This window comes from Protomyctophum bolini (genome assembly GCF_963924005.1).
Source record: "Protomyctophum bolini genome assembly, chromosome: 14".
In the NCBI taxonomy this organism is placed as follows: domain Eukaryota; kingdom Metazoa; phylum Chordata; class Actinopteri; order Myctophiformes; family Myctophidae; genus Protomyctophum; species Protomyctophum bolini.
In genome coordinates, this window is record NC_137875.1 from 23,755,227 (window position 1) to 23,780,452 (window position 25,226).

The 25,226-nt window shown below is 42.0% G+C and overlaps 1 protein-coding gene across 3 annotated transcripts in view; it reads left to right on the forward strand.

The window, feature by feature from the left end:
* Positions 1-23,938, forward strand: part of prkg2l (protein kinase cGMP-dependent 2, like) — a 28,142-nt gene extending 4,204 nt beyond the window's left edge. For all 3 annotated transcript variants that reach the window (XM_080781690.1, XM_080781689.1, XM_080781691.1), the window contains exons 6-20: positions 324-429; positions 1,095-1,158; positions 1,269-1,346; positions 1,783-1,877; positions 2,111-2,179; positions 3,306-3,404; positions 6,617-6,764; positions 13,154-13,290; positions 14,806-14,895; positions 15,152-15,293; positions 16,488-16,651; positions 17,353-17,475; positions 19,119-19,181; positions 20,923-20,989; positions 23,690-23,938. In XM_080781690.1, the coding sequence (XP_080637816.1) occupies positions 324-429; positions 1,095-1,158; positions 1,269-1,346; positions 1,783-1,877; positions 2,111-2,179; positions 3,306-3,404; positions 6,617-6,764; positions 13,154-13,290; positions 14,806-14,895; positions 15,152-15,293; positions 16,488-16,651; positions 17,353-17,475; positions 19,119-19,181; positions 20,923-20,989; positions 23,690-23,785 (1,541 nt within the window). In that variant the 3' untranslated portion in view covers positions 23,786-23,938. The remainder of the gene's footprint in view (positions 1-323; positions 430-1,094; positions 1,159-1,268; positions 1,347-1,782; positions 1,878-2,110; positions 2,180-3,305; positions 3,405-6,616; positions 6,765-13,153; positions 13,291-14,805; positions 14,896-15,151; positions 15,294-16,487; positions 16,652-17,352; positions 17,476-19,118; positions 19,182-20,922; positions 20,990-23,689) is intronic.
* Positions 23,939-25,226: the final 1,288 nt, after the last annotated feature.

Here is a 25,226-nt window from a genome sequence, read left to right on the forward strand (position 1 = left end):
TAAACAGAGTCCTAAAGCCACATTGCATAGGTGCATCCAGACAAGTACATAATTTAAAATAGCTAAATGGGTGTTTAGGATAAGCAGACTTGATATATCTGACTCCAGGAGAGCAAGGGAATGGTACTTGCATACAGTACAGTGTAAAGTTATGCAGGGGAACACAACTTAAAAGCAGTCTTTCCAAGGTGATAGCAACAACCAACCTTGTTTGTACACATTCAGTTAAATTCACACTTAGGATTTGACTGTGCACCATTACGATGTGCTTGTGCTGATATGATAGCCATAGTGCTATGATAATGGTTTTGCTCTTTGTGTAGCTGTATCCAAGTCTCATATCTGGGCATTGGATCGGCGGACGTTCCAGACTATTATGATGAGAACGACCCAGGCCAGGCATGAAGAGTACTTCAGCTTCTTACGCAGGTAGGTAGACAGTGACACTGATAATGTTGTATAATTATACCAGTGATTCACAACCCTTTTCATTTCAAGGAACCCGATATGCAAATGCGATAGGCCACTCGTTCTCAAACTTCTTTGGTTTCAGTATCCCCTTTCCATGATTTCTGAATTAGTACTCCCTTTACCTGACCACAGCATCTTACTTAGAAAACTGCAAGACAAAACCACAGTTGGCATATGATGCTAATGCTATGAAATAACGATAACCCACTTTAAAGTAGCTATAAGCAATAATATGTCGACATTTTTACCTGGGAACACTCATAGTACTGTGTGTCTCTGAACCGCCAATCTGGGAACCAATCGTCAAAAAAACCAAAAACAGCACCCTCTCCCAGTAGAATGTGTATAACAGGATGTTGGCCCATTTGGCCCAGCCTCAGCCCTCCACTTCCTGTGGTGTGCCTGTGTTTTCATTCCCACTATCAACAGTGTATACACGTTCTGAATGGCCTTGCTGACAGATTCCGTAGCGCAGCATAGAATCTGTTCTTGAGAGATTAGTTGAGAACCTGTGGTGTTCATAGTTTAGCACAGGAAAGTAAATACTGTCACAGGTTCAAAGATGTAACAGAATTGCTGTAATTGTGTCTTTCACCTAAGGCATATTTGTGCTTGTCCCAAAGTGTGTCCATACTCAGAGAACTACCAGAGGAGAAACTGGCAAAGATCGTTGATTGTCTGGAAATTGTGAGTGTTTCCAAAAATGTGTTGTATGTGATGTATTTTTTATATTTACTTTCCATATGGTATCTGACATTTGAATTGACAACACTGAAGTTACCCTCATGTTTTTCTAGGACTATTTTGATAAAGGGGAGTATATTATTCGAGAAGGTGAAGAGGGCAGCACTTTCTTTATTATAGCAAAAGGACAGGTGAGATATCTGCTTTTCTTTTTCTCTTGGATAAGCAGTCTTATTGTTTTTTCGATTAAATATCTGACCTCCAAACCATGCATCGGGTATCGCTTTAAAACCCTACGGCAGAAAATATATACCCAATGAATGGTATTTGATATGCCTTTTGAAATAAGTCTTACAACGAAACAAGTGTTCAGGCAGCTAATTTAATGAATTTCCTGTAATTCTATTTAGTACATCTCTTAATTGTACATTTTTCATGCTTACAGGTACAGTTCAGCTCAGTGCAAATATTTAATTTAATCCAAGAATCTGAAGAGACTGAAATAATATCTATATCGTTTGCAATGACTGAAGCTGTGAAATGATGAACAACCATAAAAAAAAACAATGAGAAAGAAAGAGAGAAGATTGTTCATTTTCTATGATATTTCGTGCCTTCATTCTACAGGTGTCAGTCACTCAGTCTACAGAAGGCTGTAACGAGCCCCAGGAAATTAAAACATTGGGGGTAGGGGACTATTTTGGAGAGAAAGCCCTCATAAGGTAAAATCTCACACTGATTGTGTTTGAAAGAAAATAGTAAAAGAATATATTGACAAAATACTGCAAAAGGATAATTACTTTGACTTTTTCTCTCTCGCTTTTATGGAATTTATGAAATGAAAATGAATTAAGCTTGTGGTAGCAGTGGTAATGGCATATTACCATTGCATTTAAGTAGTGTTGATTTCAGTATTGCAATATTATTGACTCAATGTTGTCCTGTGTCTCCATAGTGAGGATGTGCGTTCCGCCAACGTACTCTGCACTGAGAATGACACACAGTGCTTGGTGGTGGATAGAGAGTGAGTAGTGCACTATGAGAGTACAAAGTATAATAGCCTATTGATAACACACATAACGGATCTCAGTCAAGATTTTATTTGCAAACGCCCTTAAATACAGTCACGCCATGCCAAGTCAAGTCAATTGTATTTATAAAGCACATTTATAAACAGCCACCAGCCGACCAAAGTGCTGTACACCAAGAGGAGAAACAAATAATATACATTGCACAAGAAAAAGCATCACCTATTACACAACACATCAAGGTTAAAAAACATTAGAAACACAAAAAGTAAGGGCGACAAATACAATTAAATAAAGCCATCAAATACAAATAAAAATCAGTTAAACCAGTGTCCAACAAATTGTAGCACTATTGTAGCACTGATGCATTGTAGCACTTTGAGATTTGCTTCAAATGTAAAGTGCGTTATAAATAAAATGTATTACTATTATTAATTTCCAGCTAAGGATTAGGCCTGGGAGAACAGGTGTGTTTTCAGTCTGCTTTTAAAAGTGTCCAATGAGGGTGCAGACCTAATAGTTAGGGGTAGGTTGTTCCACAGGTTTGGAGCGTGACCTTAAAGGCTCGGTAACCTTTTAACTTAAGCTTAGTATACGTGGAACCGCCAGGCTGCAGTTGTAAGAATTTGTTCTGAATCTGGTTAAATAAAAGGTAAAACATAATTTATAATAATAAAAATGCATTGATCTCTACGGATGGTGATGGAACATGTTTGTACCGTTGGTGGCCCACTCTTGATTCCCTGTGCCAACCGCATGTCCACTACAGATGGTGAGGTAAAGCTTCTACTTTTTCACACAGCCATTAGTGTACAGGGAGAAGAGGAGGGGGAAAGCACGCAACCTTGTGGTGCACCCGTGCTCACACTGAAAGGGGTCCATCAAAGGGGTGTGGTGGGTCGCAAGATTGGGTGCAGTTCGGCTTGATACGATTAGTGAAATGAAAAAGGGAGAGGATGTGCAATGATTTAATATGATTAAATTGAAACATCTAACATCATGATCTTCCTTTCAATCATTTTGCACACACACATGCACGCCGCACACCACACTCACACACACACACACACACACACACACACACACTCTCTTTCTGAATTGGATATTGCTTCCTTTCCCCAGTAACTTCAACCAGATGGTGGGAACCTATGAAGAACTTCAGACTTACCTGAAAGAATACGTTGAAGAACTGTCCAGGAGTGATGAGAGGAGAAATGCTTTGTGAGTAAAGTGAAAACACATCTAAGATTATGAGATTAAAATGTCACTGCAATCATTTCACCTCTAATGTACAGACTTGGTTGAAGATGAAGTCACATTGGCAATCTACAGCATTCGCACCTGGAACACTTGCTATCGTGCTACATTGCTTTCAAGCTTCTTTACATGCCTTTTTGTGTTGGCTATAAAGTTATGATAATGATGCATGGTAGCATACCATGAAATGAGGGTATTGCAGACAGCAGGATAGCTAAATAAAAGTGTACTGTACTGTAGATGGCTAACAAGAATATGACAGCTTAATAAACAGTACAGACAATCTAGGGTTTAACCTCAAACTAATTGCAACACAAACTCTTTCAACTTTTTTTGTTTCATAAATATGTCACTAATAACACATCAAAAGTCCTAAGAAATCCAAGTAGGGGAACATAATATAGAAAGGTTTTCCCCATGTTAAACAGTGGTCTAAATGTTTTCTTGTCAAATGTTCACACAAAAGGTTCAGAACTGTCAATCAAAAACTGTTAGATGCAGCTTGTGAAAAAAGAATCACACCTGTGTGAACCGAGTGGTGCAACTCCCCTCTCTCCCCCTTCTCTCTCTCTCTCTCTCTCTCTCTCTCTCTCTTTCTGCTCCGTCAGATTAGCTTTATTATGGATATCAATCCGCGTCACTGCATGAGAACTATTTTTTCATTATTATTTTGGCTCAGCCTTTCCTTCTTTAGCGAACCTAGACAGTCAGAAGTTGGATTTGCGTCCAGCAGGTGGCAGGCTGGCAGCCATGTCACATACTTCTGTCGTTACAATTTCACGCATGCGCACACCACTCGTGCTCATTCATGTACACAAACAAACAGGTACACGGACATTGCTGGTTGTAGGAGTGGTTGCACCACTCAAAAATACAAAAAAACTTCAAGTACCATTTCTGTAGGCTATTATGTTTACAGTATGTACTCGTTTTTTATGTTAATTTCATATGTATTATTATGTGATTTTGTAGATTGAAGGGTGTTTGCCAAGTCCCACTTCATTGATGATTTGAAGCATTCAACCCCAGTGTGTAGATTGTTCAGGAGGGTCCATTGTCTTCAACTGTGATGGCATCCCTTGGGTACCCGATGTACTGATGGATTTGTGTGGGTCCGGCCGTCTCCCACTCCTGCTGCCAAGATCTCGTCAGCCATGCATTGATAGACGGGTCCTTGGGGATAGAACGGAGCATCTCTTGTGCTGCCTTATTGTAGGGATGTCAGGACTTGAGTCTGCATGGAAGTGCTGCTGTCCTTGTGGTAGCATGCAGGATGTGCTAGTCATGTTTTTGGGCTTTCCTTGCCAGGGCGAGGGTAGCAGCCTCCCATTGATGGCTGGTGTCATCCCATGCGGACTGGCAGGATGAACACAGGGTGGGCTACAGGAAACCAGCTATGATTTGGAGGGTGTTGTTGATGGCAACGTCACCCTTTTTGACATGTGGACTTCAGCACTTTGATGAGGTGCTGCATTTGGCTGCAGAGAGGACCCAGGGCTTGCGTGGATTTGTAAATCCAGTGTCTTGGCGTCTCGCCGTGCATGTCATGCAGTGAGACCCTTGATGACACCTTGTATTGGTCTTAACTTCTTCAAAGTGTTGCTTGAAGGACGGTGTCCTATCTAGATGTACTCAGAGGTGGGGTTTGCTCGAATTACAGGCACATGTTGTCAACAAACATTTTGCCAATGCTGAGCAACAAATGCAACCTCCGGAGGTAGGCTATCACTTTCAATAATAATTAAACCTGTTAGTTTTCAATTAGATGTTAAGTGTATTACATAGGGACTCCTCACTAATTAGCCAGGGCTTCCAAGGCAAGCTCTCTGCCCATTCATCTACGACCACCCTGTCTTTGCTTCCATGTTGGTCATCACGGCATGATGGCTAGGTCCACGTAACCATATTTTCTAGACCTACCGGTTATATCCGGTAGGTAATTTAGATGTTAAACTGATCATTGGGGAGAGAAGGGAACAGACCCTTAGGGGACACCATTCTGCAGACTTCTGAACCATGCTGGCCATTGCTGGTCTGTAGAGTGAAGCTGCAGTTTGACAGCATCTCCACGATGAAGATCAGCATAATGCAGATCAGGGATTGTCCTCAGCAACTTAAGGTGGATTCCATGGTGCGAGGTCCAACGGTGTCGTAGTCCAACATCGACTTGCTGGATATGGTCCACAATTCATTATTACTTGACAGTTAATCAATAAAGGATACTATTTTGGACATTAGTAGCCTATTACAAAACATTTGTTAAAATATAATAATAATGCAGTGATGACCCCCAGAAACGGTCAGCGCCTGTTCAGGGATGGAGGAAATGGGGGGGATAGCGTCTACCTCCACATGCGTTACGCCCCCCTAGTAAGACCCTTCACTGTCAGGTGAAAAGAAGATGGTGGATTGACTGCCTGGGTGTCGGAAGAGAACCGAGGCTATATCTTCACCCTCCCAATTACTTATTGGGAGGGTAAATAGAGATGGAGTACTCGCAGAGAGGCTGGGAACGGGAAATTGGCTGAATTATCAAATTGGGATATGAAGAGGAGAAAATGTTAATTATTTTCCTTTTGTCTGGGAGCGGCATGGGTTGCAGCATAGTCTTCATTACTCGCTTGCCCTGAGATTTTTATCATTGAATAATGAGAATAATAATGAGAATAATTGTATTAATTATTATTAATATATATTTCACTTTCATACAGAAAATCCAGCATAAAGTGCTTCACATAATGAAATGAATATGAAAACTGAGTGCATAAACATGCATTATACAGAAATGGCACTGAAGGGTTACTTTTCTTTTTCTTCTTTTGCACAAGCACTGTACTGCATCCAACACAGTTTATGTTTGATTGTGGACAGTATTGAAACTTTTGTGTGAAAATTAGACAAGAAAATATGTTTAAATCATTGTTTAACAGGGGCGTCAATGGGAATTTTTTCAGCATTTTTCAATATGTTCCCCTACTTGGATTTCTTAGGACTTTTGATATGTTATTACTAACATATTTATGAAACAAAAAAAGTTGAAAGCGTTTGTGTTGCAATTTGTTTGAGGTAGAAAAAGTAAAGAATAATAGAAAAGTAAAGAAAAACCAATTAGACCAATTTCATCTATACAGTAAGCATGTACTGTATCCACATACTGTATTGTTGTCTTCTCACAGGCCCCAGTCCCCGCAGATAGACCCAAAATATGCCCCGGAGATGAAGAGGCTGCGTGAGAGAACAGCTCTCCTGCTTCATCAGCAGCCATTCCAAGGCCTGGAGGTCATCGCCACGCTGGGTGTGGGTGGCTTTGGGAGAGTGGAGCTGGTGAGATATCATCTGCTGATTACTTTATGTGGCAGGAGCGAAGGAGTTGCTAGCTTTAATATAGGGCTGGGCAGTTAACCGGAAATATGTAGTTTAATCGAATAACTTTATTTTTGAAATAGTAATACTTTTTTATAATCGACTAAATAAATTAGTCTAATTAACCACTGAAGCCTGTATTACATTTTGGTGGAGTACAAAATATATATCGTTGTGCAGTGCAGAGTGTCTGTCCTCTGCAGAGGAGAAACCCCGTCAGTGTCACCGTGAGAATGTGAACCTCTGCAGAGGAGAAACCCCGTCAGTGTCACCTTGAGAATGTGAACCTCTGCAGAGGAGAAACCCTGTCAGTGTCACCGTGAGAATGTGAACCTCTGCAGAGGAGAAACCCCGTCAGTGTCACCGTGATAATGTGAACCCGGACATGTCTGTCTCTGTCACACAGACACACTGATCTACATATATATCTCTGCTGTCGGGAGGAAACCTCATAACTCCAAAATGTTCATTTTTCAGGACATTTTAAGAAAACCTTGTATTTTTAAAACAAAGCAATACTGCCTCATCAACGTTGGTGTTGTGACTTCATATATTGTCAATTACTTCCATGAGAGGGGGAGAGGTGGTGGAGTTAGTTGCTTTAGCAGACAGTTGGAGGGTCCAATGGAGTTAAGAGGTTTTGTCCAAAGCACTTTTTACTACTTTCCATTGGTTCAATATATGTGAAGGTATACCTACCCTAGGGGGGGGGGGGATGCAAAAGTAGCAGATCCACAAGTTTGTCTAGCTTGTGATTATGTTCATAGATTCAAAGATTTGCAGGATAATTTTTATTCCTCAAATTTTTATCACACGATTTCTGTCACCCATTTTTCTCTGTTCTTCACTCGGTGCCTAAGCTCTTCTCCCGGGCGCTCCTTTCCCTCTGCCAACCTGGGGAGAGCCCCGAACTGAGCTCATGCTCAGGGAACGTTTCCTCTGTAGTTCGTAGTAACCTGGAAGGAACACGATATTCCCACCGGTTCCTTTCCCCTCCATCAGGCGCCCCGACTGACTAGGGGGAGGCAGCGTAGAGACCAGGATTACTGCATGTTTTTTTTACCTGCCCTAAGGGACACGGGGAGAACATGTGAGGGTACCTACCCTAGGGGACACGGGGAGAACATGTGAGGGTACCTACCCTAGGGGACACGGGGAGAACATGTGAGGGTACCTACCCTAGGGGACACTGGGAGAACATGTGAGGGTACCTACCCTAGGGGACACGGGGAGAACATGTGAGGGTACCTACCCTAGGGGACACGGGGAGAACATAGATAGATAGATAGATCTTTATTTGTCATTGCTTACATGAAACAACGAAATTCAGTTTTAGAGCTTCACCTTCACCTTCACCACTGGCATCACATAATATCCATACTGTACAGTAACCCAAGTGCAATAGTGCTGGTACAATGTAATAGTGCAAAAGTTCAGTGCAAGTCCAAGTCCATTTTCCAGTACCCTTTAATACTATAGAGTGGGGGGGGGCTCGGCGATGGGTGGGCGGGGTTCATTCAGCAGCCTGACAGCCTGTGGGTAAAGGCTGTTGGACAGTCTGTTGGTTCTGGACCGGATGGATCGGTATCTTCTACCAGAGGGCAGACGTTGGAAGAGATGGTGTGCTGGGTGGAACTGGTCCTGTAGTATGTTATTTGTGCGGTGTAGGCAGCGGGAGGTGAAGACTGTGGAGATCTCAGGGAGACTGGTCCCAATGATCCTCGCTGCAGCCTTGACCACTCTGTGGATGGCCTCCTTGTCTGCCCTGGTGCAGCTGGTAAACCACACCAGTAGCCCATAGGTGAGCACACTCTCTACTGCACAGTGGTAGAAGTTAATTAACAGAGCCTGTGGAAGTCCTGCCCATTTTAGTTTCCTTAGAAAGAAGAGGCGTTGTTGTGCCTTCCCCACGGCAGAGGTGATGTTGGTCCTCCAGGACAGGTCGTCGGCCACAGTCAAGCCCAGGAACTTGAAGTTTGAAACCCTCTCCACCTCCTCATTTCCGATGAAGAGTGGGGAGTGGCTGAGATGACCGGACCTGCGGAAATCAATGATAACCTCCTTTGTCTTTGATGTGTTTAAAGCCAAGTTGTTATTTCCGCACCATGCCACCAGACCCTCGACCTCCCTCCTGTAGAAGGTCTCATCGTTTGCTGTGATGAGGCCAAGTACTGTTGTGTCATCTGCAAATTTAACTATGAGGTTAGATGGAGAGGAGGAGCAGCAGTCGTGTGTGAAGAGTGTATAGAGAAGTGGGCTAAGCACGCAACCCTGGGGGGCCCCGGTGCTAATGGGCAGGGTGGGGGAGATGTGCTTGCCAATTTTGACATGTTGTGTACGGTTAGTTAGAAAGTCCAAGACCCAATTGCAAAGTGTTGTGTTCAGTCCAAGTTCGTGGAGTTTGCTGTGGAGTTTGCTAGGTAGGATAGTGTTGAAAGCTGAACTAGAGTCAATAAAAAGGAGTCTCCCATATGTGTTTTTATGCTCTAGATGTTTAGTTTAGTTTAGAGTGTGTAACACAAGGGCTATGGCATCCTCTGTTGACCTGTTCCTCCTCTAGGCAAACTGGTAGTGATCTAATGTTGGCGGTATGGCAGCTTTGATGTGTGTCATGACCAGCCTCTCAAAACATTTAGCGACAATAGGGGTGAGTGCCACAGGCCTGTAGTTATTCAGGTCCTTGACATTTGGTTTCTTGGGAACCGGGATTATTGTCGCTGCCTTGAGACGTGCAGGGACCCAGCATGAGCCCAGAGACAAGTTAAAGATGGTGGTAAAGACTGGTGCTAATTCATCAGCACAGTCCTTGAGCACCCGTCCCTGGATTCCGTCTGGACCCTGTGTGCCACATTCCTGGCTCTAACTAATGCTTGGAGTTGTGGTGTCATCCAGGGTTTTTGGTTGGGAAAGACACGGACCTGCTTCCAGACCGTCACAATATCCACACAAAAGTTGATGTAATCCAGCACTGAGTCTGTAAAATAATCCAGAGACCCACGCGTCAGCGCTTCCGGGGCACTGAAAATATCCCAGTCTGTGGTGCTGAAGCAGTCCTGGAGCTCAGGAATAGCGCCCTCAGGCCACGTCCTGACAGACCTGACTTCTGGCCTACTGGATCTAATTTTTGGTGTGTACCAAGGGTGCAAGAGGAGCGAGACATGATCAGAGAGACCTAGGTGGGGGTACACCTGGGCTCTATAAGCATGGGCTATGTTGGTATAAACTTGATCAAGTGTTTTGCTCCCTCTAGTGGCACATTTCACATTTCGATGAAATGAGTGAAGTACAGTCTTTAAGTCAGCATGATTAAAATCCCCCACTGCGATAAAGATACTGTCAGGATGTGCCGCTAGGCATTTGTTTACATTATTCTGTAGCCTAGCTAGTGCTTGTTTAGCATTGGCGTCCGGGGGGATGTAAACAGCACAGATGTAAACAGAGGAGAATTCGGGGCAACAATGTTTATCAACAACAGTGGTATTAGTGCACCACGCGTCATTGATATAGATGCACAGACCTCCGCCAATCTTCTTACCCGAGTCTGCAGTCCTGTCGGCTCGGTAGACAGTGCGGCCATCCAACTCGATAGCCGTTGGCGGGATCTTGTTATCCAGCCAGGTTTCTGTGAAAATTAGGCTGCTGCAGTCGCTGATATGCTTCTGGGTTGTTGGTACCAATCGGATTTCATCCGTCTTATTCCGGATCGAACGTACATTAGAGAGGAAGATGGTAGGAAGCGGGGGTTTAAATGGGTTGGCTTTGAGCCTAGCCCACACACCTCCGCGTTTCCCTCTCTTCTGCAGCCGCTCACAGCGTCTCCTCTTACGGCTCTCGGCCCCGGGAGTCCCGGGTGGTGATCTGGCGATCCCGGCTGGGAGGGTGAAATCCGCTGGGAGATGGTGAAGCGCTCCGTTGTTGAGCTCCAAAAATGCATCTCGGCTGTATTTTAGCGAGAATTGAACACTGCATGTGAAATAATACTAAGGTTTCACACACACACACACACACACACACACACACACACACACACACACACACACACACACACAGGTCTGATTAACCCATTCTGACCTGAGATCAGATTATAAAAATGTCTTCTACATCCTGACAGTTTTCTGAAAAAGCTATGTTTCTATGTCAGTCGTTCTTTGATTTTTCTAAAAATAGCAGACCTACAAGCTCTTTTTTCCTATTTTTTTCTTATTTTTTTCTATTTTTTCCCCTTTTTTCCCCTATTTTTTCCTATTTTTTTCCTTATTTTTCCTATTTTGTTTCCTATTTTTTTTCAGTGTGTGTGTGTGTTTGAGAGGCCAACCCAGCTGGTGGATGGAAAATAAACTCCTCCCACGCGGCTGAATGCCGCGACGTCCAGATTTCCAGAACCGCTTGCCCCCGCGGCAGTCAGCGGGGGTGGAGCTTAATTTTCATCCAGCTGTTTAAAAACCCGGAAAAGACGCTGGCCGACACAGAAAACGGCCCGAGGCCTGTCTGGTAGGTCTGGCTACGGCTTTAGATGCTAATACAGCCTGATTCTATTCTACGTCCGAGCATAGACATGGTAACGCCCCGCCTGCCTCTGATTGGCCTACCGACACTGCCAGCCTTACCAGACTTTCAAGTTTACACATACAAATAAATGACACAATAATCAACACACTTTATTTAGAACGCACCCACATCAAATCATATTACGGTGTACGTGTTCAATCAATTGTTCCATCAAAGCAAACAGCATAAACAATATTAGTTTGCCTTGCCAAGCTGTCACCATGGAGTAACCTCGCGGCAGACTATCCACCTCGGAGTTAAGTCTGGTAAGGCTGGCAGTGTCGGTAGGCCAATCAGAGGCAGGCGGGGCATTACAGTACCATGTCTATGCTCGGACGTAGAATAGAATCAGGCGCTAATACAGCCAGAAAACCACATTCTGGCTGCCAGCTCTGTAGCGTGCCTCGCTAATCATTAGACCCACACCTCCTGGTCAGCACAAACATGTGAAGCCAGTGTGGGCACCGGGTTCTCTGATCGGCTGACCTGACCCGCCACCTTTACAGATTCTGGTCATGTTTGTACTATTTCCCATGTCAGACTTATTGTTCCCTACTTCCATGGCGCCAAGTAAGCCACAGTATGCTTAATTTATACTGTATATGTATACATCATACCTTACTACCCCAGTGTTGAGCTGCAAAAATAGCAAATACTGTACTATAGAAACTCAAGCTTGTAGAACGAGCCTTCCTCACAAATGGAGGCATTTCTATCTCGATGGGATTTTTTCAAATATGAGGCCTCCTTCCACATGGTGGTCACTGAGCAAGGGTGACTTTGTTTGAATAAACAAAGGAAGCATCATCGATAGTATCTCCCCTACGTCATCCCATTTGAATAATTCATACATGTAGCCTAAACATACAACATAAATATTCTTGTTGCATCAAACTCAAAGCATCGTTAGGCTACTTAGATGCACAAAGTTATTCTGCCTGTTTTTTCCTGTACATTTTCCAGCCATGCAGAGACCAACCATGGCAACCAATCATCATCAAAGTGTTATGTTGATTTTCCTGTCGATCTGAATATTAATTGATTTACACTACAGCCTAACCCCCTAACCCTGTAAACCAGAATATATTTATGACTGAGCTGTCATCGTTTCCTGATTAATTGAAAATGGAGAACCTTGATGTAGTCTTAGTGCTTTCTCTGGTTTTAACCTCAGAGCAGTTTTTGTATTGACCTGTACCTTCTAACCGTACCCATTCTGTGAATTAAAATGTCAATCAATCTTGACCTGAACATTGTCCATACCAAAGGCGGTTAAGGCGCGCTGTGAAAGCGGAGCTGTGTTCACATAATATTTCTGACGTTATCGGCATGGTGAAATGGTGCCATCTACTGGCTAACTATACTTTGGACTTACTTTGACTGCAATTGTGCCTAAATATATTTTATTTTTCTAAATCGTTTTTTTAACTGGACATCCGTAGGGGTATTTTTTTTTAAGTACATTTCCCTGCTTCCCACCCTTTAAACATGCTGCCCCCCAGAGGGAGCTATTTTCGACAAAGAGATTTGGTGCAGATAAGGAAAAGAGATCCAAGTACAGTTGTAACTCAAGTCTTCTCTAGACATTTAATGGGATATTTCATTCTACTCAGGCTTTTGTAACTTCAAACTCCATTTTAGACCATGTTAGATTAAATAACAACACACGTCCTTGGTTCTGGTGACTGATCTTGGCCTTCTAATGCGTGAGGGAGCCGTGTTTTGCCTTTTGCCAATTACTGAACTGGGTTATATTGTTTGTATATCTCCTGACTCTGCATTTTGTTCCTGTTGTTTCTCAGGTCAAACTGAAGGATGAGGACACCACCTTTGCTCTGAAGTGCATCAAGAAGAAGCACATTGTAGACACAAGACAGCAGGAGCACATCTACTCTGAGAAGAACATTCTTCAGCAGACAAACTCTCAATTTATAGTCAGGTGTGTCTTAAGCCTAATTTCTACTCAATAGAATGACTGTCGCTTGCCTAAAAGCGGCAGTCTTTAAGAAAAGCTGCAAAAGCGACAATTAGCCGTTCGCTAAGTCCCACCCAAGCCCGTTTTTGGCCAATACCCCGTTAGCGACAGTTACTAAGTAAGGATCCTGGTCAAGCTTTCAATGCGGGTCAAAATGGTTAGGTGGTGTCAATAAATATATTTGCTGTAGCATGTGTGGACCTGAGAAAGAGGGTTTGTTTTCTTACCTTGTTATGAGCAAACTATTCCATTCCATGAATTATTTCGCTCCGTTGTGTAAATATTAGAAACACAACAAAAGCTGATTCTGACAGGTTATCACATCAGGAAAACTCATTCGCACAACAGAGCGAAATAATTCATGGAATGGACTAGTTTGCTGAGTGTAGCTTCCACCTTGGGATCTGGATAGATATAGCATATTATGGTGCTTTATACTGTAATATGCCACAATTATACAAAGTGCTAAATCCAAATGTTGAACAAAATTATCATTGTGGATTTGAACGGCTGGTATTTGTCTCGTTGGTCAGTTCAGAATTGTGCAATAGGACACAATGGTCATATTGTGCATGGCTCATTATCTGAAAATATATGCAGAGAGCCCTTGAGTTATTTCCACAAAATGAATAAAAGAACAGCTCAGAAAGGGACAGTTCCATTCATTGTCTAAATCTGTTAGACATAAAAGAGAAATTAATTCATATTGTCTTGCAGTGGCAAATTAATCATTTATATTTTGATGGGTATAACAGAGCAAAGTCACAAATGGAAAAACAAGAACAATTTTGTACCTTCTTTGTAGCCATGTAACCTCATAAGATAATGAAATTAATATGAAATAATATTCTACTCAGACTTTAGATCAGAGCTTGTATACAACAAAATAAGTCTAAACATTGAAAAGAAAAATATAACTTTGACGTACAGATATGACATTGAACCTAAGATCAAGCCGTATACATCATTATACAAGACTGACAGGTAGACTGCTGTCCTTGAACGAGGTTACGATTGAGGTGTTTCTTCAGTGAAGTGAAAAGGGAGTCCTCACTACTCATGTTAGGTTTCCCAGTAGGGTTGCTAAGGAGCCTCTTTAGAGAATGTCTTTTTGTGATGGGTCCCACCATGGCAGGGTTTGACTTACTGTAACTGTCCTGTGGCATTCAAAGACAAAAGCCACAAGCAAACACTGCAATCAGCTGTCACTCAAGGGAAAGGTTCAATTTCTCTCACTCTCAGTGTCTCCATTTTCCTGAGACTGCTTTCAATTTATTTTGTTTTTAAGGAAGAATGTTGATTCATGCAGAGAAACCATATGATGTTTATGCAATAGAAAGGAGCACAGTTTGATGCAGATAAATACTACTTGTTAATAGAGTTGGCTTTAAAGGTTTCACTTACTTTGTCAATGAGCATCAATCAGACTTTTGATTCACTGCAGTGAAATATTCTCTTGGATGTTTGACATTATTTCAGGTTATTCAGGACATTTCGAGATGAGAAGTTTGTCTACTTGCTGTTGGAAGCTTGTCTTGGTGGGGAGTTATGGAGTGTACTACGGGACATGTGAGTGTAATCACCAGCACTCATGGAAATGCATTTTGGCAGAGCCAGTTGTGTCACCTAGGTGACCTTCACACCAGAAAGCTTTACTGCGATTAAAACTAATCCTGCTGCACATTGTCGGAAAGTGCGTTTCGTTTGGCGTGCACGCGCATGTTTTCACGTGCGTGCATGTAAATATAGTATTACTATACAGTATACACCCATACAATGGTTTAATTGTAATTGGCAATATTGTATTTTTTATCTTTTCACCAAGGAGTTTCTTCGATGATCCCACAGCTCGATTCTGCATTGGCTGTGTCTTAGAGGCCTTTGATTACCTCCACTCCAGAGCAATTGTCTATAGAGACCTGAAACCTGAAAACTTAATGCTGGATTCTGCGGGTTACGTCAAAATGGTAATAAACATCTTGTTTATTATGCTCTCAATAAGTCTTACTTTGCAGTGCATGCATATTATTATTATTGTCTCCACCAGGCCCGAAGGCATGGGGAGAGAGTATGTTTTGCACTCCGTGTGTCCGTCCGTCCGTCCGTCTGTCTGTGAACAGCTAATCTCCGGCACCATTAACCCGGTCAATGCCAAATTTTGCACACACACTCCCTAGATGTCAACGATGAACCTCTGCCCCAAAATGTCCAGAACGGCCTGTTATAGCGCCACCAGGAGGCCGCTTTGTGCAAAACAAGTTTTTGGACAGTACACCTACAGATTTTGTCCAAACATCACGCAAATTGGTACACAGTCTCTCTAGAGCCATTCAACGAAACATGTCTTTCAAATTTCTCAGACTCCATCCTGATTGGCTAAGATTGGCTTCCAAAGTTCGCAGGAGTGCTCAGTTTGAAACAAAATGCTGCAAATCATGAACACATCGTGTGATTTCCGTGAAATTGTGCACGCACATTCCCACTACTAGGCTGAGGAAGAAATGCCACATGAACATTTTCAACTCAGCCTCATGGTGGCACTATAACTGATCGAAAAGTGTTTTTACCTCTAACTGCATGGATCTGTGGATAACTTTGTATGCCAACTCCCTAGAGGCCAAGGAAAAACCTTTGCCTGGAATTTTTCACATCTGCTCTTTATAGCGCCACCAGGAGGCCAACATATGTAAAACACATTTTCTAATATTACTCCTTTTGATTTTATCCAAATTTCACACAAATCGGTACACATGCTCTCCATAGTCATGTGATCAAGACGGGTTTGTTTGATTTCTCATAATCCATCCTGATTAGCTACGATTGGCTTCTAAAGTTTTCAGGAGTAGCCTGCTTTGTACCCGTTTTGTACAAATCGCCAACTACTCAACCCAGTAGAAAGTTTTCAAATCATCCTCATGGTGGAGGCATGCCCAAATATGGAGTACATGCTGACGTCAGAATGATGTCAGAACAGGGCAGACAGACAGAGACTTCGTGCATAATTATAGATAGAAGATTGTAAAGACCCTGTGCGTTTGCAGTACGCATGTACAGTAATGTATGCCACTTGGTCCTCAAATTCTGTCCCCAAATCTGAGGGTGCTCATAACTCCAAACATTGTAATATTATATGTTTTTATTACATATGATGCATTCTACAGGCTGACTTTGGCTTTGCTAAGAAGCTCGGCCTGGGGAAGAAGACATGGACATTCTGTGGGACTCCAGAGTATGTGGCACCAGAAGTCATCATGAACAAAGGCCATGACTTTGGAGCCGATTGCTGGTCTTTAGGCATACTCATCTTTGAGCTCCTGACTGGCAAGTGAGTCATTATGGCAGAATGAATTTATTAATGTGATAGATTGCCCTGGCCTACAGTATATAGGAGAAAACCTAATTGTCTCCACCACCAGGCCGAAGGTGTGGCAGAGTCTGTTTTCACCCCTGTCCCCATTTTCATCAGTCAGTCCTTCCGTCTGTCCGTCTAACCTCCGGCACAGTTGGACAGATTGCCGTGAAACTGTGCATGCACACTCCCTGGAGGCCAAGGAACCGGCTGGACAAGGACCTCTGCCCCAATTTTTTACTAAACTAAATAATGAACACAGTGTCCAATTGCTATGAAACTTTGCACAGACATTCCGATTACGACAAGGAATAAATGCCAATAAATGCCATTTCAAATTGCCTCATAGTGGTGCTATAACATGCCAATTCACGTTTGGGGCTGGCAAGGAAACCTGACCTGTGATCAGAGGAGCACACGTTTCTAGTTTATTTATGGAGTCATAGAACATACAGCCAAGATTAGCTGAATCATTCTTCTTGGTTAAAATGTCTATGTGATCAATTATCAAAGTTCAATGCTTTTGTTTCTTTTTCACTCATGTACTTCCTTCATGCCTATGGTATTCCTATTTTTCTTTTTCTTTTACCATGTGAGTCAACAGTAGCATGCACGCATTGCCTATGTTATCTAATACTCTCTTTGTTCCGCTTTCATTTTGTCATCTATTCCACCAGTCCCCCCTTTGTTGGCTCAGACCCCATGAAAATCTACACCATGGTTCTCCATGGCATGGATAAAATAGACTTTCCCAAGAATGTAGGGAAGCGTCCAGATGACCTTATCAGGAGACTCTGCAAGTACGTATGTTCAACTTCAGTTATTCAGTTACTCATGAATTATGTTCTGTGCTGCACAGTACAGTACAGTACAGTACAGTACAGTACAGTACAGTACCAGTACAGTACAGTACAGTACAGTACAGTACAGTACAGTACAGTACAGTACAGTACAGTCTTGATTGTACTAAGATGCAGACGTGTACTCCCATCCGTGATTGTGATTCAGTACAACATGATAAACGTAATTATCATGTAATGGCAGAAAATAGTTCCACCAAACAATGCAGTTCCCTAAGTAGTCAGTCTCGGCTACGTGGGTACAAAATAATAACACTCAACGAAAATAAATCACACATTTTCAAATGAAGAATATTGAGGCTTAACATTAACCCATTCTGACCGGGCACCCATTTTGGTGTTGGCATCATGTTATGCTTTAGCTATTGAAAAATAGCAGATCTACAAGCTCGTATCGCGCCACCGAGTGGCGCGATACGAGCTTGTAGGTCTGCTATTTTTGAAAAATTCGAAGAACGACTGACATTTTTAGAATCTGATCTCAGGTCAGAATGGGTTAATCAGACCAGTGTGTGTCCCGTGGAAACCTCGTATGAATCTGATCTCAGGTCAGAATGGGTTAATTTGAAAGTTAGTGTAATCATATGTTACAGTCAAAATAACTGCTGTTTGTTATCTGAAATACAGTGATACATAAAATGCATGTAATTACAGATTACACATCTGAACAGTGTTTGCTGTAGCACCTGCCTGCAGTGCAGATTAGGGCATCTGTGTTAAAAGCCTGCAAGCAGCATCATTTAGAATAATTGGCAGATGGTGACCTTGTAGTGTTGTTGCTCACGTCAGTCATACAAATATGGCATCATATCCATTAGTGTCATATCAATCGGTTGTGGAAATGAAGTACAATTACTCAAGTACTGTACTTAAGTAAATTCTTTAGGTGTTTTTTTTGTTTTACTTTACTGGAGTGTTTCCCATTTTACTTCTACTCCACTGAATCTCAAAGGCATTATTGTCTCCACCAGGCTGAAGGCATGGGGAGAGAGTATGTTTTGCACTGTTTTGTCCGTGTGTCCGTCCGTCCGTCTGTGAACAGCTAATCTCTGGCACCGTTACACACACACACACACACACACACACACACACACACACACACACACACACACACACACACACACACACACACACACACACACACACACACACATACACATACACATACACTCCTATCCTCCTGGTGGAGACCTGTGCCCAGAAGGGCACTTTTTCTAGTTGTACTTTTTACTCCACTAAATGTTTTATTTCTTTTTATTTACTAGTTACTTTGTAGATTTGGATTATTATTACGAAACCTCTTCAGACCTGTGTTGTGAACTCGTAGATCTGCTATACTGTAATACATTTGTATACATTTGAAAACTTGAAATGGGACTTTCTGCATAATGACGACTTTTTAACCAGACTCCTTCTCTTCTTCCATCACTGATATTATCAACTAGTATCACCTGGCTCCATTTGTGTGTGTGTCCTGGTGAAAATACCACGGTGGTTGTTTGTTTTTATTGCTGTAACGTTAGATCCAGATGGTTGTTAAAGACAGACATAACACCACCATACACATTACTCTCTCCCCTCAGGCTCAGCCCTGTGGACCGGCTTGGCAATAAAAAGAACGGCATCGTCGACATAAAAAAACACAAGTACGTTTACTCTCAATAATAACATATTTGAACTGAATCACACATATAGTACTTTTGTCACTTTTCGTTTATAAAAGTTTACATGATGCTTTCAGGAAATAATCAAAAAGTAAATATTTAAATAACTGAAGATCACATACTGCATATGCACTACCTCAACACAATCTTCTTGCTGTCAGCTACTCTCAGGCCATTATTCTATTACGCCCCCAGCCCCAACCATTTTCCCGAGTGTCACGTGGTAAGCTGGCAGGAACAGTGCTTGCCACACATTGTCTGTTTAGCCAACATTGCGTAACAAGCAGCAGTTCCCACAGGGGAACAATTAAAGTGCAGATTGAGGGTGAAACTTGCAGAAATCTCTCTGCCACTTAATAATAACATAGTAGGACTGTAGGAGTCAAGAGAATGGAGACTTGGGGGACCGTGTGTAGCAGTGCAAATTAAGCAACATATTGGGAATATAAAAAATGTAATAACCAATGAAAGAATTATAACATACTGTAGTACTGTATGACACTTTATTGACAACATAGAGCAGTATGTCATTTGTTTGATGGCATAGTGTAGTGTAATAAGTAGGGATGTCCCGATTTTTCGTTTTCTATCCAATCCCGATACTGATACCGAATACCGATACCAGTGTTGTGAATAGCTATCTAGCTATATATCTCGTGTTGTGCACGTGTTTATAGCAGACTCCTCACTCAAATGTGCACTTGCAGTTGGGGCAACTCCAAAGCAAGCTCCACATGCCGCAACATTTTATTTACTTGCCATAGTGTCAACCCCTTACCCCCGATCGATGTCAATTTTGATGTCGAGCGATATTCCAAATCTTTTTTTGACTGCTCATCACGCTACATTTATCGGCATAGTTTATACATCAACAATATTATTACGATTAGTGCTCTACAGCACATAGCATTGTGCCACGTTATGAGCTTGTATATCGGCTATTTTCAAATGTATATACTGTAAACTTGAATTGGGAGCACTAAAGTGTCTTGAGACAACTTGTTGTGATTTGACACTTTAATACAATTTAATTGAATTGAATGTCAGTATCATGTCAATAAAATGGTCAGTATCATGGTCAGTATAATGTCAGTATCATGGTCAGTATCATGTTGTTTTTCATGGTTTTCCCTATAAAGGCCTATTCATAGTCTGGATTTTCGGTGGTGAGGTGACCACCGCTCCGGTGGTGAGCTGACCACCGGAGCTGAAATAACGTTGAGCGGTGGTGAGTAAAAACAGAGAGAAGGGCTGGAGCGGTGGCGGTGGTTTGCTCTTCACCGCGGCTCGTGACGTCATGTTGTAGTTCGGTGGTCACCCCACCACCGAAAATCCAGACTATGTATGAGCCTTAAGACTAGGGCCATTTCATTTTGGCACGGCGTAACCTCTCGGGAATAGCAGAAATGGATTCTCCATACCTCATGGTAAAAATGTGGTTTTGGTTGCTACCCCCTCAATGCTTGATTTAACCACTTTCTAAAGGTCTGAAATAATCGAGACCTACACCATTAGATTCGGTGTGCTCCAAATAGTGGGGGAGGGGTGATGAAAATCATGCTTTTCGACGACAGTCAGTTCATGTCAACAACTTGTTCAGTATCATGTCGGTATCATTGTCAGTAGAGTATCATAGTTAGGTAGAGAGTTGGGGGTAGTTTCGTAGTTAAGTAGTTTCTCTAATTTCGGTAAATGTAATTGGCTGTTGTGTGATGTTTTACAGATGGTTCCAGGGCTTCAACTGGGTGGGCCTGAGGCATCGGCAGCTCCTGTCTCCGCTGAAAAGAGAGGTGAAGTGTTAACCAATACATTCATGTTACCCAACAATGAGTACTTTGATTGATTTTTGATTGATTGACCGCCCGGGTCTATTTGGAACCATTAAATCAGGGCGCCCAGCGATTTACAGCTTCAGAGCCTATTTCAAGGTTGCTCCGCACCATCTTGGAAGTAGCTAGAAGTAGCTAGATGTCTTTGGTTAGAATTGGAAGCATTGAGTTATTCACGTTAAGATTTTTCATCCCATCCACCACTTGGGGGACCATTTGGGATGACGTCCCAAACGGAAATTACATTGAATGTTGCCCAATCGACGCCCCCAGCCTGTAGAGGGGTGCGCTCGGTTATGAAATGAATAATCAAGATACATTTTAATGACACCACACCAACATATTTTGATTGTCCACAAATATAAAGTTCTTCCTTCTTTTTAAATATTTTCTTGCACATGGTTATAATAATCATTATAATATATCCCCATGCAGTCAGAGTTCATAGTTTTAATGAATGTGCTGTGCAGAATACCTGTGGACATTGGTGGACATATGCTGTTGCCCCAACAGGGCCAGAAACAAGGCCTTTTAACCACGCTACCACTACTACAACTCGCTTACAATTCGCAAACCTGGCAACACTGCTCTGTCTTCTCATAGGCCCACCAGGCCCGCCCCCACACTACCTTTCACAGTCTCACAATCAGCAGCCATCTTGCTTTTTATTTAGATGGGCGAGTGGAAATTTAATGCAAATAAATTAATTATAGGTCCAGCAAGCAAATCATGATGGTCTGTTTGTGCTCAATAGGTCACAATAACATTCCGATTTTAGGTGTTGTGTTTTGTATGACATTTTGGCCAGTAGTTTTATATCTATCTCACCTTTTGCCTGATAGCACACATGCTAACAGTGGTGACCACAACGTTAGCAGCATTTGATGACAGGTTGCCATAGCAACGTACCGTGTGCGCAGACCTAACGTGAGTTTTTTACCACAGAAACACACGATGTAACATTATAAACTCATGTAACCTTGTGTGTCTAGATTGCCCGTTTTTTATTTGACCAAAACAGACCATGCTAACGGTGTTAGCGCGTTAGCATCACACAGCTTACAGGCTCAGTATTGCATGTAGAATACTTTCAAACATGACAATCCAAACGTTTTTAATGTGAGATGTTCTGGTGAGTTGGTGATCACAGAGGATTGTGTATTATATCAACCTGGGATTTTATAATAGGCTATAAATTGCATTTTAGATATAATTTTGTCTCATGAAAAGCGTTAATGACCTGAAAAGGAAAAACCATTTATTTTATTTCAATTGAAGTTTGCTTTGGGCGAATGCAACTACAACATGCGCGCCGTTACTACATGTGGAGTCAACTCCCGCAATTTCCTTCTTCCCATAGTGCGTGGCAACGTAATCTGGAATGAATGTCCACGAAGCGGGCATGAAATTCTAGTTTACATACAAATGTGGGGGACTTCATTTATTTGACTGCCGTATATATGTTTAAACCGACAATACTCAGTGGTCACCCTCCTTTGTGCCAATGTGGCACTGGTGCCCATGAAGCTCACAACGCGTTGCGATGTTATGCATTGTGAGCTTGTAGATCTGCTATTTTCAAAAGGAATCTTGGAAAAAAAGATTCCACAATTGTGGAATATTTGTTTTACATTTTATTGAAACATTTAAAACACAAATCTGTCATTGGGGTCCCTGGCCCAAAATATTTTTAGATTCTAGGGCCTTAGTTGGGCAAATGCATTCACCTGGGGGTCCTTGACATGGCAATGTCACTGTGTGAGAATCACTGATTTAAACAACATTAGGAGAAAAGCCCAAATAAACACTTTAGAAACAAAAAAGGCAACCACAACTACCAATATTTACAAGCAACATTACAGAAAAAGAAGCCCAAAGTCGCTTATAATAAACAGACATGGCAACACTGCTAGCGCACAGATCGCTCTTGTGTCAAATCAAACATAGCTTTTTGCATTTAAGAGGTGGTCAGACCCAGGTGTAATCGGTATGCACTTACTCTTTTTAGGTCAAGGGGCATAATAGCAGATAGCGCAAATCAAATATAATTAACATATGGACACTCCCCCGATGCTAAAATATGCAGGAAAGTGGTATGCCATATGTGTGTGCGACGTGCGTTCAGCACGACTTGCATAATATGAAGGGCGCATAACGAGGTCAAGGTTTGAGAACATTAAGCAATACCACCTGAAAAAAAAAACATGTATAATTGGGCCCCATGTGTACCGTAATTTGTGCAAAGGAGTAATATCATCATCATGGCATCATCATAATTTGCAACATTTCGTTCAAAACGGAGCGCTCTTGCGAACTTTGGAAGCCAATCTTAGCCCGCCAGGCGGGCAGGCCGGTACATACTCTCCCCATGCCTTCGACCTAGTGGAGACAAAAATACACTCCCATGTGTTTCCTGGACACAAAGAGTTGATTATGTTTGAAAAAGGTGGCATAATGTGAATATATATTTAGCCTCTGAGTTGTAGTGTAGTAGAAGTAAAAGTACTGGGAATTGGAAATAGTCAAGTAAAGTACAAAAAAATACTTAAGTATAGTACATAAGGAAATTTACTTACCGGTAGTTACTTTACACTACTGATTATGGGGTTTACAATGTGGTTAACAGACAATTATATAATCAATAAAATGTCATTCCTTCAGGTAAAAGGGCCCATGGACCACAGTCACTTTGACCTGTTCCCCCCCGACCTGGATGAACCTCCCAATGAACTGTCTGGCTGGGACAAGGACTTCTAAAGCCCAACACTTTCAAAACTATACACTGGATGTAATGTAAATACAAACAAGTCACATTTTTACATACAGAAGCGTTTTTTGTTTGTTTAATTGATTGATTTATATTTGTTCTCCTAAACATTTACAAATTTGTCACATTTAAAATAAAAATGTATTGACCTTTTTTTTTTGTATTTTATCCGAAATGTGGCAGTGTTTTTTATTTTCTTTAATATCTTATGCTCAAATATGTGCCATTTATCAAAATCGTTTCCCTTCAACGTGTCATAGAGTGGCAGGAGGCTACCTTCCCCCTGCTGAGATGTGACAGTGCACTTAAGTTGGGAGACGACATTGGGAGCATTTTTTCCCCAATACCCATTATTTCTTCATTCACTAGTGATAAAACCAGCATTCTGTGCTTATTTAAATGATGCGTAGGCTGCGGAGTTAGTTCAGTCAGACATACTTGAGGGGGTTCATGCCATGCTCAAAGGCCCATACTATACTCAAGGGATTAACATGTATTACTATGTGGGTGTATAAGTGTGTGCAAGTCCCACACATCATTCGCTGATGTGGCAGTCAGCTGACCAATTGGGCGGGCTACTTAAGCTCACTAGACTGCATGCTCTTCCTGCCTTCCTCCAAGGACTGTCTAAAGAGGACGAGACGCGAAGACCGTACGGGCGACGCCATGTTGCTCCATGTTGCTCCATGGAAGGAAAGAAACATGTGCAGTTGAGACCAGGAAGTTGTACATGCACAAATCTGTGCATGTACAACTTCCTGGTCTCAACTGCGCATGTTTCTTATCTTCCATGGAGCAACATGGCGTCACCGGTACGGTCTTCGCGTCTCGTCCTCTTTAGACAGTCCTTGCCTTCCTCCAAGGTTACTTAAATAATGTTGGGAAGCGAAGACCGTACGGTGGACTCCATGTTGCTCCCTGGAAGGAAATAAACATGTGCAATTTAGACCAGGAAGTTTCAACATAAACAGGGCTTAAAATTAACTCTTTTACTTGGTAGCACTGGTGCTACAGTACCAAGGACCACCAGAAAAACATTTAGGAGCACCCACCAAATTTCAAGGAGCACCAATATGTAATCGAGAATCAATCAATCTAGTCTCTGGTCATTTATAAAATGAGCAGACACCAGATTGATCGATTTTCAAGTCATAGGACACAATATTATCACACTATTATGCAGGAGCATAATTGAAAGGGTAAAGCAGGTTGTGGTGAATGTGAAGCCACAATTCTATTAAATAAATAAATAAATACAAAATAGGCTTTTATTTGTGTTTAGGGTGGTGTGACCACAAATATAAATGTCTAAATTTTTATACAATGGGCCCTAGGTTATTCTTAACCTAAAATGGCTGTTTAATTATTATCTGTACTGTAATTTTCCTACTCACTTACATTTGTTTGACTAAATATGTATCACTGAAAGTA